At 40.2% G+C, this 15,886-nt stretch overlaps 1 protein-coding gene across 26 annotated transcripts in view; it reads right to left on the minus strand.

Annotated features, from left to right (window-relative positions):
* Window positions 1-3,830: 3,830 nt before the first annotated feature.
* Window positions 3,831-15,886, minus strand: part of LOC111243533 (uncharacterized) — an 89,951-nt gene continuing 77,895 nt past the window's right edge. For all 26 annotated transcript variants that reach the window (XM_022789269.2, XM_022789262.2, XM_086977321.1 and 23 more), the window contains 14 exons: window positions 14,969-15,091; window positions 14,692-14,814; window positions 13,137-13,388; window positions 12,485-12,898; window positions 11,503-11,891; window positions 11,056-11,326; window positions 10,689-10,876; window positions 9,967-10,568; window positions 9,565-9,671; window positions 9,321-9,456; window positions 8,923-9,085; window positions 8,603-8,676; window positions 6,103-6,285; window positions 3,831-5,572 (listed from right to left, as the gene is read on the minus strand). In XM_022789269.2, coding sequence (XP_022645004.1) covers window positions 5,394-5,572; window positions 6,103-6,285; window positions 8,603-8,676; window positions 8,923-9,085; window positions 9,321-9,456; window positions 9,565-9,671; window positions 9,967-10,568; window positions 10,689-10,876; window positions 11,056-11,326; window positions 11,503-11,891; window positions 12,485-12,898; window positions 13,137-13,388; window positions 14,692-14,814; window positions 14,969-15,091 — 3,204 coding nt within the window. In that variant the 3' untranslated portion in view covers window positions 3,831-5,393. The remainder of the gene's footprint in view (window positions 5,573-6,102; window positions 6,286-8,602; window positions 8,677-8,922; window positions 9,086-9,320; window positions 9,457-9,564; window positions 9,672-9,966; window positions 10,569-10,688; window positions 10,877-11,055; window positions 11,327-11,502; window positions 11,892-12,484; window positions 12,899-13,136; window positions 13,389-14,691; window positions 14,815-14,968; window positions 15,092-15,886) is intronic.

A 15,886-nucleotide genomic window follows, 5' to 3' on the forward strand; every position in this document is an offset into this window, starting at 1 on the left:
TCGTATGATCACAATAATTGCGAATGACGCATTACACAAACCACTGCGTGATACCCGGTTGACCTGTGTAAAAATTTACAACGACGCTTAGACAAACCCGCTTTTAGAACTGATACGTCGATGGAGGACTTGCAGTTAGTTAGATCGTAAAGTCCTGTTTCTGTTACTAGTCCTTGAGCCATTTCTAACAAAAAGGAACCTCCACTGAGGCTTCGTGGTTCGAATTCTTGAATAAAACGAAGTTGCCTCACATCAGTGTTATAGTCATAGTCATTCTGTACATGATGTACAATTTGAAAACCTTTTATTACTTTATCCAACTGATATAAGATCGTACCAGTCCGTATGTGTCCTGCGATATCAACGACGAAAACTGCTCAGCAAGCAGCTCTCCAGAAACCCTTTGTGAATTTTGTCTGGACACTCCCGTACTGACTCTATTGTACAATGTCATACATGGCCTTCAAGAAAATCCCTTCATTAAAATGATACGAAATGTCTCTGAGATATCGACTTGCTCTTCCTAAGGCCTTCCTCTTTCATGCTTGGCTACCGTAAAATTGCATCAAGCCTCTGCAATACAATAGCTATCTCGCAATATCATCGTAGCGAGTCACTGACATTTGGCAGACAGATGAGCTGCTGAACGCTCGGCTACTATTCCGCGATCGACTAATCGCGAAAGATCGAGAAGACATGGCCGCAACAAGCGCAGTAGCAGCAGCCTTTTCGCTGGCTAGTTCCGACATGAATCTAGCGCAAACCCCAGGAGTCAGCTTCAAACAAATCGACCTTGGTGGTCCGCTAGCCATTTTGTTAATGCGAGCAATACAACGGGTAACTGAATATGATACAGTCATCTGATTGACAACGAAGAGCCCGGAGACTCTATCTAGAGTATATTGTCACAATGGGTGCACTGGCAAAGCGGTTTAATGAGGAGCATCTCCTCCCCAAACCAATTATTACAGAACGCACTTCGATCTTTGTCCAGAGACTGAGCAAAAACGGATAGAGTTTGAAGTAGATAGATCTATTTAGCTGACACTCCTGGCGGTGTATCGTTCATTAGCTGTCTGCGATTCGCTGCTGGAATGAGTTTATAATACTAACTGAAAGTCCGTAAACCTAAAAGACGGCCAACACTGCTCACTACGTTTATGCTCGATTAATGCACGGATCGCTAGTTTCTTTAAAGTATGATTTTTTTTTGGAACTTATTACTGGTACGCTGTGCGTTCCTTCTTCCTTTGATATCTTCGCTTCATGAAGATTGACGAAGGTAACGCGATTGACCTTTGTAATCGCAGCACGTGCAATGATTCTTATAATTTCTCTATGCGCATCATAATGTTCCCATAATACTTTAAAAAAAAAAGCCAATGGAACATATAATAGGTCCAAGATTCGTATAGGCTATTGACGGTATTTGTAATTGTGCAAGGCCAAACTGCCGGACAATATTTGGCGCATTTCTATACGTCCTTCGTTTCTGCGTCCCTTTAAAAGGCTCTGCAGCGTTTAAATAAAAGCAATTCAATACTTTTCGGTAGACTTCTTGTTAAAGGATGTTCCTTTGTCCACTCCGAACGCTGCCGCTATATGTTCTGCTTCATCATTTCCATCTGTCAATGGCATGAGAATGCTCAATTCTTTGGGCGATTTTTTCCAGTCAAACTGAGCAGTGGTCCAAATTAACAGCTGAAAAACTAATGTGGCTCACCAGCCATAGGCTTTGCTATGTGGAAACTTCTTCAAGATAAAGCTCCTATCCTATTTTTAAAGATAAAGCTCTATATAAACAACGAACGCCAAATAGAGGCTTTATGATAATGAAGCGTTCATGCATATTTTTTACGAAACAGCCACATGGCCTGTGTAAGGATTTTCGCTAACTAGCCTGAACTGGCGGTGATGAATATCTAAGAAGCAGACTGAAAAGTAACAGGATCCTGCGAAGTCGCCTCGAAGCAACGCCGGGCATCCTCAATTTCAGCAAGGCGAAAGCGTCACTCGGCACGTTATAGAACCGGTAGAAAAACAAACGGAAAAACTAATAGTGGCCAAACAATATGTATTTGAACAAATAATAGGAAATCAAAGAGATGACAACTATGATATTAATTGTAAAAAAATGAAGCGACAGGATTTGTATATCTCTGTCACAGCGTCATGTTACTGACGCCCTTGAAGTAAGTCCTATTCTAAACAAGTGGCCTCTTATACAATTAAATTGCTCAATGGTTGTCGATCGCACAACTCGAGTTATCACGAACAACAACAAGAAATACACAAAAACCGCACACATCAATTGCATCAAGATTTTTGCACGCAAGACAGGGAAAAAAAACTGCGCGACCATGGCGCCAAAAACCAGAAGCATCCTTTGCTCCGCCAAAATGCCAAATTGCAGATTACTAATTCTAATCTGCAATAATAGGTTATATAAAGATTACAAGCTCATAACAAAGAAGATGACGAAAAAATTGCGAGAAAATTTAGATCTGAGAACAACTATGTCAGGAAGAATTTGACGCACTCGAAAGAAGAGTCATGTTTGCCTCATGGTTGCATTGTCAATGATGCTATATGGGTGTGCGGCTATGATGTAGAGAAAAAGCGAAATTGTTAGAAGATTGAAAAAAGTTGCATGTTAAAAAGTGAAATTGTTCCTATTGTTTCTTCGACTATCGGGGAATTAACTCTGAATAGTGTGACCATTGCTAAAGACTGCTGTCAAGGAGTTTAAGACTTTGTTCGTATTTTTTCCTTTAAAATTTTGCTTTAGCTCCGTATTCATCAAATCCAATTTCCTGTACATTTGTTCCTTCTGGAAGCTCGAAAAACACCTAAAAATTAACGGTTTTGGGATGAACAAAACAATTAACGAAAAGAAGAGAGAAACAAACAGATTTATTCCCAAGATGAATTCGGACGCTGCCTAAATGACTGGAAAATATAGAAACAATAGGGCAGGTGCATGTATCCGGCGGGATGACTTCAAAGGGGGCAACTGGGACCTCGAAGATTAGGCCATAGGTCTCTTTCAATTAGGAGAACGATAAATATATTTTTGCACACGAAAGAGCTTAGAGCTAGACGCATAGCAAAAAACGCTCCACAAAAACCACTGTAACCCATTGGGATATGTCAAATTAAACGTAAGCTTTTCCATACATGACCATATTCGACTATGATCATTTTCCCTTCATATGGTATAGGTTAGGAACTATAAGTGATCTTTGCGTAATTCACCACAAAGTTCAAGAACAATTCAGGTAGCTCTGTTTATCTATTGTATGACCGGATATATAGGATCCTGTTTATCTAGTTACCAGTGTTTGCAGTAAGGATGATGAACCTTTGTGAATTAATGGCTGTTCAACTTTGCTAGAGATTGTTCCTGGCCTTCCAAGTGCAGCCCTATCCAGTCGCATAGAATTGTTACAATCTTCTTAGCCTAAAATTCGCGTTTGTCAGGGAGATCTAACTTAAAAATTACAAGCAGAATAAGAGCGTTTAGAGCAATGCTTGACGGTAGTATCAAAGAGGATATGTGTATAATCCATATTCTGGAATTGGTAACTAACTAAGCTGACACACGTTTACTGTCTGCGGCAAAAGCACCTAACGAAGTAGAGAAAAAAGTCCACATAGCATCGCTTATATAAGTTACCTGATGGCGTGTCAGTTGTGATGGTGGTAGCAATTGGCATATTGTATGAGGATCTTCTTATATAGTTGTCCCGCCGTTGAAGATTTGTGGAGTTATTAATAAAATAGTAAACATTAACTCATTGAATCTTTTACAAAAAACGAAAACACTGTAGTTCGTGTGAACGTAATTTATTTATTAACAACTATATTGAAGTGACACTTCAGTTTAAACACCAGCTCGGGCCTCTTATTAACAAACATGTTTAAAAATCATTGTCGTAATGATCTGTGAATGTAAATCCGTTAATATACACGTTATTAGTCGTAGTATATCTCACAGCACGGTCAACGCCTGCCTTTAAACTCTGCGCGCCAAGCTTGTTTTATATCTGCATCAATCCTATAGTACAGATTGTTTCGCCCCATAGGTAGTTTGCATTATGTGCGACATGTAAGTACATCCTTTTTATGTGCATATATATATATATATATATATATATATGTGCATGCTGACAACATCGATGAACCATTTAGCGAACGTATTTTTTTTACTGAGGCAAACCTTACTAAAATCTCAGTTATAATGTATATATATATATATATATATATATATATATATATATATACATATATATATATATTTAGTTATTTTGTATAGTTCAAATCTTCTTTGCAACGTCGTCCTTCGGGCAACCAGTAAAACTCAGTTTAACCAATTGAAGATGACAAATCTAAAAAAATACCGCGAGCATCTAGCTGGCTGCAAGGGTGAACTACACACAAAGACAGAATTGAAAGACTTTATCAGTGTTTTTTTTATTGACAACCTCTTTAAAATACTTCTTGCACTTACTTGTACACGTATTAGCTAGTTGTTTCAAATAAGATACGGATAATTCTATTAGAAAGTCTAACTATGTGAGATGCAAGACCTTGAAAACGCTTGTTGCGCATGCTTGCCGACAACCAAATTATGGAAAATGGACGAGACCATTACGTTGAAAACATTTTAACATAGAACCCTGCGTGTGTATATTGCAATATAGGTGTAGATGAGCGTTCATATAGATTGTGGTGCGAGTACATGCTTAGGATACGTTCGAGGTCTATAACATGGTAGTGTAGGGAAACTGAAGAACATTGTCCGTTGGTCTACTGCGAAAAAGGATCTCTAACGAAAGGCTAACGCGCTAAAGATCCTCGACTCCAATGCGTACGATTCACATATTTTCTACGACCACAAACGTATCAACACTTGCAATCCAGTAAGCAGCCTTATTATGATTATGTATGAATCGAACAGGTCCAAAGCGGAACTTCAAGTTAGCTCAGCTAATAGATGTAAAACAGTTTGCTAACTCACCACAAGCGTTCATATAACAGAGAACACGCATATAATTAAGGCTGCTTATTATATAGTTGATGTACGTTAGTTAGATAGCTGATGTTAGAACCCATCAAGTGTTGGCTTTATGCCTAAAGTGAACGTCGATGCTGAAAGAAAATTTTCGGGGGCCTATTGTTGAATTTTTCAGAGCAGGCCATTTTGCTCTTTCGCACTAACAGATTCCAACTAACTACCAGCAGTGTAGTAGTTTCGAAAGTAAGTCATCACAAAAAACACACACTGCATTTTGTCTACCTATCCTGAAGAATCCACCTGCTTATAACAAAACAAGACAATTTACGCGTGCTGCTACGGGTGAAAACTTTTTTAGCGTGAAGGGCACGACTTACTACGTTTTCTTCAGTGAAGCTGCTCCGTGCTTGAGCGTTTTGTATTTCTCCTTAAAGAGCCTTTTAATTGTGCTTTTGTCATTTTTGGTCGAGTTTGTTGAATCCCTTATGGCCTTCTGTTTCTTTTCTCTTTTATCTTGCGTCTTCTTTTTGGGCACAAACGTAATTCGATTGGACTCTGAAAGAAAACATCATCGCAAATAACGAGAGATTTCGAAACGGTAAAAACTAACTGAGGGAATTGCTAAAAGCCCGATATCAGGGATTGAAAATGAGAACTCTACTGATAAGTCAGCCATCCGCTTGAACATGTAGCTACATCAGGGGTTGTAAAATAGATTATATGCTTAAAAAAGATTTCTTAAACGTAAACTGAAGTTAAAGTAAATCTTGTTCCTTACTGTACATATCATATAATCGTGACAGCCCTAAAACGAACCGATGAACGTATCTCTCTTCGTAGCATATTCTATTAGGAAAAACGGCTGGTAGCTCATCGAAACTACACTATCAAGCAAAATTTATGAAAAATCTTATATACGTTAGATAGATTGGACCGTTTCGAAGTCCGCACGGCAGCTGCTACGAAGCTTCAACTCGCACAGTATGACAAAGGCACGTCTGCCCCGAAAACAGGCGACGAGCGCACTCTGCTGATACGATTGCTCTAACATTGTAGTATTTTCAGCTTAATAAGATGTCACTTACTGGGCGAAACGCTGTCGTTCATTAGAAGCGCTCTATGGCTTCTGGCATCTTCATCCTCTCTTCCAAGCCTTCTTCGATCCATCTCTTGTGCATCAACAACTTCATTTCGAAGTTCAACCACTTCGACCAATTTGTGAATAAGAGACGCCTCACGTTCATCGTCCTCGTTTGTCCTTTGGCTTGCTACAAAATCAACAAGTGGAATCATGCTTCAAATCGCTCCTTGTTTTAGATAGAATGCAATGTAATTCTTCACAAAGATGTGTGACATAGCAGCTGTCCAACGCATAAGACAAGGAGCAAAATGGCGAACATTTTCAAGTCGACATATAATCTTCAATCCTGCTCATTACTAGATAAGGCTAACTGGTTGCCAGCTTTAGAGGATCTTTGCCCTATGCGTACACGTCCTGAGTAAAGCCAGCGAATAAAATGTAATTGGAAAACCAAACATGGTCTCTTCAGCATAGTTAAACGCTGAGTTACAATTGAACCCCTCAATCGACCCCACCATAAGCAACCCCCACCGGGATTTTCAATTTGCTAGTTTGTACATGGCGGATAATCTGCTTTGACTTACTTATAGAGGCCAAAAACGAGCACAAATAACAAACAATATCACTGATCCTACTGAAAAAGCAATACGATTTAATAATCGGGAAAAATTGGTAGCACAGATCTAAATATCGATAGGGTGTGTCAGTTCACTGAGCATTAACTTGCAGCCTTCCAAAACTTCCGGATATGGATTGATCTGAATCTTTTGATAGGCAAAAGACACAAAACTAGATTCGACCACGTATATAAAAATAGAAGCCAAAAAAGAGCTTTATGACAATAAATAGGCTAAAAATGACTCGATGGATAAGCGATACTTATTAAGTTCAAGAAAGAGTTAATCATATAAGAGGCCCGATAGACAGTGACCTTCCTCTATGGGACTCTGTCTTTATTAGATACTAATATAACGTGCAGCCAGATAATATTCTTCGATTCAGTTTTTAAGTTTTAGTTCAGAGTTGGACAGTGTGAAAATATACACCTGCAAAACCTAAAACGATTTTGAAGATTTTCCGAGAAATATCTAGGCAGTACACACACAGCAGGTGGGACAGCAGTTTCAGGTTCTTTCTCGCACAGGTTCTAATCTAACGGGCGCACGCCCATCTATCAACCAATCAGAGGCAGAGATATGCCCTATGGCCGCCAGTCGTAACGAAGAAAGGCCCTATACGGTGAGCAGAGAGCTCATTTCGTTGGCAATATCGAAACGAGCAACAACTGCTAACGCACCCGTGCATTTCTCTACTACTGTGATCTAAGGCTTGAGGCAGAACAAGGTCTATGTCGTGTTGTTAGTCCAATATGTATACGAAAGCTGTGCTTGTTGCTCTCCTGCTGAATCAGGGTTTGTGCGTCGTTGGCCAGGAACTTAGAAAGCTCAAGCATAATCCCTCAAAAAAACAGCAAATAGACGATATTGTTATTGATGAAGTACAAGATGTTCACGTGAAACAGCATATTCTTATCGATCGAAACTATAATTCATCGTTCACTGTTTCTATACCGATGTTAACGGTTGTTGTGCCCGGTCAAAAAGAATCAAATGGTGTGGTTCGTCTGTCAGTTTCGCAAATCACTCTGTGGTCGCTCATCTGGATCTCGTTCATCGGTCTCATGTATCCAGTCTTTCTTGGACCCCATGGAAAGCTGCATCGACGAAACTTTGATGGCCAGAGTTACTTGGATGAAGCCTTTCGTTTTGATCCAACGATACTCGATCATATTGATAGGATTGTCAACATGACTCAAATCTACGAAGACATAATAACACTCGTGCCATGGGAGGTATCACAAGACTGTTTAAGCCGTAGCGTTTGTGAAGCACATGAAAACGTATTAGACTTCGGCCTAGCAGGAATGGCACTCAGAGGTGTATATTCAATTGAGGAAAATGGCTTATTAGGAGCTACCTCAAAAATGACCCGTGAAGCCGCTAGCAATGGGCAGAATCCTAATGTGAAATGTGAGGATATCTATTCTCGGTGCATGGTATCGCCACTTGAGATGTACAAAAAGATTTTGATGTACTTCCTTGACGAATGAAACGACCAAAAACCCCTTCCATAATACCAGCGAATAAAAAAATTGGATGATCTTACAATCAGTGGCTTAGCGCGAAGATATTTTACTAGCCAGCAAGTGGATGTAACGTGTTGAATAACGTATGTACGTATAAGATACGGCGACGAGGCGAAATAAACAAATGTAGCCAAATTATGATTCCACTAACTAATAAATGACTACCTTACCTCTGAAGGATGAAAGTGATCGATAATTCTCTTCTTTCAAAGCTCTTTGGCTGTGAGTATTCATTTTGTTGTTTTTTTTTTTTGGTCATTTAGTTGTTAACCTGGTCAAGTACAAAAGACATCTTTCAATAACAGATATATTAATTCTGTCGAAAGTTAAGTTTTCAATGGCGAAGATCTTTACTTACGTGGCTTATTTAATAGCAGTCGAATTTGGTATTCGAGCTCGATCTGCTCCTCTTCCAAACGCTGGTACCGCTTGCTACAAATTTCAGGCATAACATAACATAACATAGTATAGGACTGTCAGACATAAGGCACGCAGTGTTAGACAACGAAGTACAAACGAACAAGATCTTTAAAGCACCGACATGGAAAATACATTACAGAAAGCAGTTGGTACGGTTCAAACGACTACAGTAAGAATCTAGAAATATATGATTTTTGATGTTGAAATGTGTCCTACATTGGGTTCCTCTCAAAGGTAATAAAATATCCGCGTACTAACATATACATAAGTTCAGCCTGGCGCCTGTAAAGAGCATTCTTCTCATGAACTAGGTTAAATAACTGTATCATCAGTTCCTCTTCACGTTCACTAGACGCCAGCCTCTCTGGTTCGCTCGGGCCATCTTCTGATGCTCGACCACTGCTGCTGGTACCCTCAGATTCTGCAAGACACAATCATCTTGTTCGAGTAAGTGGTACTCGTCAACTGAACACTTGTAGCTTGAAATACAGAGGTATCGGAGGGCAGTTATGTATATATATAATGTGTTCACTTATCATTTATTGCCGAGAAAGAAAGAGGAAGCCAATAAAATGACTTCTCCGAAAATTTAATACAATGCACTCAAAAGAAGCTAATTTAAATAAAAAAAATACTTATATATTTAGTACGTATACCACTTGGGATTGGGGTTGACCGCTTCAGAGTCTCCTGTCTCGGAGGTGTAACCGACAATTGTCTCAATTTGAGTTCGATAGCTTTTCCGCGCGTCTCCAACTCTAACTGTTTCTTTTCGATTTCACGCATCTCCGCCTATAAATTGAACCTCACAAATGAATCGATACGAATACAATGCACTTAACTGAAGTAACTGGATCACTATTTATATTCTGTTCGTTGACAGCCTACTTTTTACTCTACCTGAATGGCTTTTAAGCTGACGGCTTGCAACTCCCGCCGCATAGGCACTGGTACCGATGGTGCAGGTCTCTTTTTGCGCCGAGCTTCAGTCATCATCGGAGGAGCCGCTGAAATAGAGAGAGAAATATGGGCTTGCAAACAAATTACCAAATGTAGTTCCAAAATTAATAATTTAAGCTGAACTCGCTGAGTGTATACGTTTGTGTGTATATTCTGCGGTACCTGAGTGGTCTCCATCGGTTGTTATGCCAATTTTCTGTTAGTCTGCACGACTTTCTGTTAGTTTGCGGCCATCGTAGGCCACCGAAACTCTGTCACTGACTATACGCATATATTTACATTTGTACAAGGTAGGTTATTCATTATATATATATATATATATATACCTTAAACAATGCTTACCTTTAGGAGTTGACGAAAGAACCATCGAAGGAGTTAAGCTTTTTCTTAAGGAAGTCTCTGCCACGTTTGTTTGAGCATCAGGGCGGGCCCCTTTAAGCATGGCGGAGGGTGTGTCGTTTGTGGGAATGGGCACACCAGAGGACATTGCATCACCTCGGGATGAACGCAATTCTATTGAGGTGAGTGAAGGTTTTGGTGGCGCAGGTGCTTTCTTCTTAGGTGTCCGCCGTAAAGAGGACGTATCGCTTCCATCGGCGAATGGATTTAATGACTCATCATAGGTGCGACCAACTGATTGAGCCGGTGTTAAACTTGTTCTAATTTCACGGCTGCCAATGCTGTTATACTGGCCCCGTTGCTGGTCCCCGGAGCCGCTGACTGACAGAGGCCGATCCTCGACGTCATCTTCATCATCTCCGAAGGGGTTTAAATCATGTGGATATTTCTCTTTATTGACTTGCACTACTGGAACACTTTTCGATTTTTCCGACGCAGATGGAGTTATTGCACATTCGGGTGTGGTCGTTTCCTCACGGTCCTCGTCAACGAACGGATTCAAAGATGCTGGATATTCGACTCCAACGATAGGCGTTTGCGAAGTACTGCAAAGCAAAAAAAACGGTAGCTTTATCGACATATGATTATTTAGCAGCTGCAGTGTTATCAGGATATAGTTTCCATAGGGTTCCAAAGAGAGCAGGGTGTACAGCTCGAGGACGAACCTTAACGTTATCAGAGATTTCTGACTATCATCTTGGGATGTTTTGCGAATAACTCCTCTTTTTGGTTTTGGAGGTCCAGGACTCTTTTCTACTTCAGTTAAATTTGATGAACATCGAGCTGAATTAGTCTGATCAACCGTTACAACATCCGGCGAAGAGGAACGCGCTTGTGGTGTAGTGGATTCCACCTGCAAATGATACCTTAATTCGTTTATTTTGTACTATAGAATTTAATGTGACCAGGAATTACAACGAATAATGTTTATAGTATTTTGTTAGCTAAAGGAAAACTAAAGGCAATAAACCCGTAAAGGTTATTACTTAAACGGCACAACGCCGAACATACTTAAGCACTAATTTGAAGTACCTTAACAATTGAAGTCGTTTGGTGATGTGTTGGCATAGGACTGGTAGTAGGCACTTGAAGGCTCGTCTGTTGTCGTGTTTTTTGACTATTCTCATTGCTAGTATGGTGAGCCTCGTTCATGAATAGATATGGACTGGGGGATCGTCGGCCAGCGTATGGACTTCTGTAATTAGTGTCGTCAGTGGTGAAATTCGACGATGAGGCCGACATTGTGCTGTCGAACTTCCTAGGACTAGGCCGCGGCTTGTCTGGTAAAATTAATTGCGAACATCTAGAAATAAAAAAAGAATGTATGTTAAAGGTTTAGTAGTGATGAGCGTATTCGTAAAGCAGTGAATATAACGCCTAAATAGGCATATCAATACGTCTGATCATAAAAGGAATCAGAATCTCATTATATTGATAATAATAAAGGTATGTTGTTGTACCCCACAATTATAGACGCACCCTGATAGCGATGATGAGGTTTGCATCAACGATGAAAGCGATTTCGACCTACCGTCGCCGGCCAACCGGGAGTCAAATACACCCTTATATCGCATGTCGCTTGGACGAGATACGCCATCACTGGTAGACAATGTTTTATCAAATGTCGACTTCTGTGATATTCTTAAACTGCTGGTTCTCTGAAAGCCATCACCAAGATTCGCCGGAAACTTTTTTGATGTATTTTTAATTGAGAGCTTCTTTAGACGTTCGTCGAGACTGGAACGTGGGACGCCCTTCACCGTCTGGTTTAATGATTCCGGAACTGGTACAGCGCTGAAAACTCTGTCACTTGGTTTGCTCCCTACGCTTAGCCTTCTTTCTGGAAGTGGATCAGCTTCGGTCGGTGTCTTCGTACAGAAACCGGCGGACAATTCAGATCAGAGTTATTTCAGGGTATTCGACTGACGGCATTCGAATGAACTACCTAAGACTAGAAGAAGGATGCATGTCTCAGAATTGCACCATAGATACAAGATGTTAGATACTAGACACGTATGCAGACATCGTACATTGGCAGTGTTATTAATGATGATTATTATTAGTTATTATTGAAGCTATATTTTTAGTTCCTATGTGATAGACACTCTTAAAATGTCGTTCATCTTTTACTATAAATAACACCACTTTAGCCTGATAAGACGCGAGTTTAACCGAATGATCCCAGCTATCCCGTTGATTTCTCGGTTAAACTTGCTAATCTAATTTGGCCTTGTTCAATACTATAGCTGTCAGCGATAGGTTATACTATAGTGAGGTTCTTAGGTATTCTGGCGTAACAATCTGGTTATTCCTATTCTAGTCTGATCTGACACTAGGCCACCTGTTAGCTTAGCAAATCGACATACAGTTAACCATGAGAAGCTATCGTGTCGCGGCAATCTACTGGCTTGATGTTACCAGTCGACATGCCCACTTCGGCACGAATACAGTCAGCGCTTACCTTTCGAAGATTTTCACGGAACTTGGCAATGTCCGGTGTGGTACAGATTGGTGCTTCCTTCAGCGATTTGGTCGGAGACGGAGTTCGGGAATTTTTAGGTGTACCGCTTCCTAGCTGTCGTTGGCTCGCTTCATCCGACTCACATTTGGTATTTTCTTTTTCCCTTTCAATGCTATGGATATCGCTATTTCTTTGATTGCTTTGTTGTGAATCCTTCCGAAATCCAGTAACTAATGCGATTGGCTTGGGTGCAATACTCGGTTTTTTAACATTAATTTTACCTTGGTAAACGCCAACTCTACGCCTGGCCGGTACAGACGCAGCTTTGGTTTCCGAGGTTTGCAGCGCTTCCGAAGATGTCAGAACCTGATCGGTGACTGTAGGCTTTGGTGACCTTGGTAGCGGTGGACGTCGCTAATTTTCGAACATCCCATAAAGGGAAATCATATATTGATGACGAATCATATATCAGCTGACATATTAACAGGGCTCACGTGTAAAATTGTGGCATAAGTTTCAAATTATTTCGTTTAGTATGCCATATATGATTAAGTCTAAGAGCATACCCGGAAGTTTCTCGTTTTACCGGGAAGAACCATAGAGCTATATAGTTTGTGTAAACATAACCCATATTAGTATTTAACAAACCTACCTCTACATGTTCCTTGCATTGGTTGTCGCTAATTCGACGGAGTTCAGGCTCGCTTCCTGAGGAAGAATGTGCCGCAAGTACCGTTGGCGTCTTAACGAGCTCACGACTAGTTTTCATTGACGATACTCGTTGTGAGGAATCCAAAGAAGCGTCGTCCTCCGATGACGACGACGATGACGACGACGACGCACAACCAGATTCGAACGACTCGAGCCTCCGACGCGTAACATCCAGTTCACTCTTGAGCATAAGCTGGAAAGAGCCAAAAAAGTAACCTCGGGATACTTTTCACGAAAATATAGCTTGTTTGCCATTTAGCATTTAACCGTACTATATACAACTAAGAAAACACTAGCACGCTAGCTAAATTTCATTTCTAGCAGAGGCCTAGTACTCAGTACGGCGTTTGAGAAACCGTCAGCATTTATCGTTGTATTTACCACGAGTTCAACGAGCCTAGTTACGTTATTTTACCTGGTGACCTGACTTATCTACAGTGATACAATTTATACAGTACATAAAACATTTATATACGAGACCCTTTGTCGCTAATGGATATACATCCCGTGGGGAAATATCTGTCAGCTCAGATGATAGCGTTGAGCCGATATTATGACGGTCTACAACCAATACTTATATGGATTTCTTGAAGAATATATAAATAAAGCTGAAAAAATGGCACAGAGAGTGAACAGATGGAGGTGTATTGTAGAGCTTCAGCTTTCAACAATGTCAAAATACTGCTCAGATAATTGTTATAGTATCCGACAACTACTGACGATACCATCAGACCGAAGTAGCGTAGATAATCAGAAACTATTCGTAGCTTATTCTGAGCCTCCTATGATCTTTGACTTATTGCTTATTATATATGCTTTCATGATGTGTGGTTTCGTTTGATACTTTATATAGATAATGCTTAGCCGCTGAAAATTACGGTAGTTGAATTGGGCTATTTGAAATGAGTACATGTGATGGCTTTTTCAATGAGATTAGGGAGCTTCTGTAAATATATCGTTATTAAAGTCCGGCTTCTCAAAAATGCAATATGGTGGTATGGTAGCTGAAGAGGGCAGGCGTTCTGTGATAAAGTTAAGTATGTGTGGGCCGTAATAGCTGAAATTCTTCACTGCAATTAAATCACAATGAAACAAAAATTGTGTTCGAGAAAATACACCTATATGTAAGCTAGCCGCGCTAACAGATTAAACAAGACAAAGACGTCTGTGCCGTTGATGATCGTTTATACATCTTCCATTATACAGCGTTATGGCACCATCAACGCATCCATATTAATAAATATTTACATGCAATATTCTGCAGCATCTTCAGGCTGTGAAACGTACCTTTTCCAAGATTTGAGCTCGTACATGGGTCTTATACATTATTACATATATGTTCTTTGATCAGTTCGTTAATTGCAATTCAATTTACTTCAGCCAACTGACAAGGCTTCAGGTACAAAAAAACGCCTTTAAATCCCCTATCGGGGTCAAAGTAGCGATTCCACAAACACAACTGACTAGTGCTAGTACAGATAGCAACTATGAGACACCTTTGTAAACTCTGGCCCTTCATCGTGTGGGCAAACGGTACATTCGTATCGCTCTCCAAGCGTACTCTTGCCTTCATCGAGGACGTCATCCGCTAATCCATAAGCACCCGGACTCAGGATCGCCTGTCAACAAAGCAAATAGAATTCATAACGAAGCAACCAAATCTATAGAAAATAACATTCAGTAAAAGTAGAGCTAACGACGACATATTTATTATAGAAAACGATAGAGAAAGCTGGCTTGTTGACGGTGTCGACAGACGTAGCCGTTTCTCACCTGACACCTGCAGCATCTAAAGCATGATCGGTGATAGAGTCTGCTCCCAACGATTAACCGCTCAAGAAGGAAAACTTTCTTATGACAGGCAGTGCATGGATTGGCCTGCACAAGGACCGGATCCTGTAAAAGCGTCAAGTGTCATATTAAGGAAAGAAACTAATAAACAATAGTTCTAAAAGAGTAAGTCACGAAATCGTAGAAAAGAAGGAACAAATAAGAATAACGTAACAATGTGTTCCGTACAGTATGAGAAGCCACATGCATAAACACGACTTTAACAACAGCGACGTCCCAAAACAAGCTCTGGATAAAGTATGGAAGCAGCTTTTCGTTTCAATTCAGGACTCGAATTTAAATTGTAACCATGGTGCCTGACTGTCAGAAATGACACTCTGAAAATATATAATAATGTTTGTTTTTATTTAGACACAGTCTTGTAATCTCAGCATAAAAAAAAACTCCCAATGTAAGTACCGTACGCTAAATCATTGACACAATCTATTTAACTCTACAGGTTGGCTACAATTCGGACCGTAATGCGGGGCAGCAGATATCTCTATTTTACTACTATTACAGCGCTTGATATCAGTTAGATGATCAGTAAAATGATTCATCAGACAAGGCTTCACTTCACGCCATTCACCTCCGTAGTTCAGGTCTCGTTACATCCCCATTAAGGTTCCCTATATTCTCACTGTTTGGCCCTATATAAATGTTTTTACATTGTTTTACGTATACAAGTGATACAGCAGCGACTCTATTAAAAGCTTATAAGAAAAAAAAAAAAAGACTTCAATAAGGTAATCGCTGGACCAACGGCATCTAGCGGTCACCCGTTTAGCCCGAAATTCGTGCCTGAAGTAGCAGTTTGAAGATGCTAAATGATTCATTATCCATATACGGTTTATTGACAAT

Source organism: Varroa destructor, unplaced genomic scaffold, assembly GCF_002443255.2.
Source record: "Varroa destructor unplaced genomic scaffold, Vdes_3.0 BEIS01000001.1, whole genome shotgun sequence".
In the NCBI taxonomy this organism is placed as follows: Eukaryota; Metazoa; Arthropoda; class Arachnida; order Mesostigmata; family Varroidae; genus Varroa; species Varroa destructor.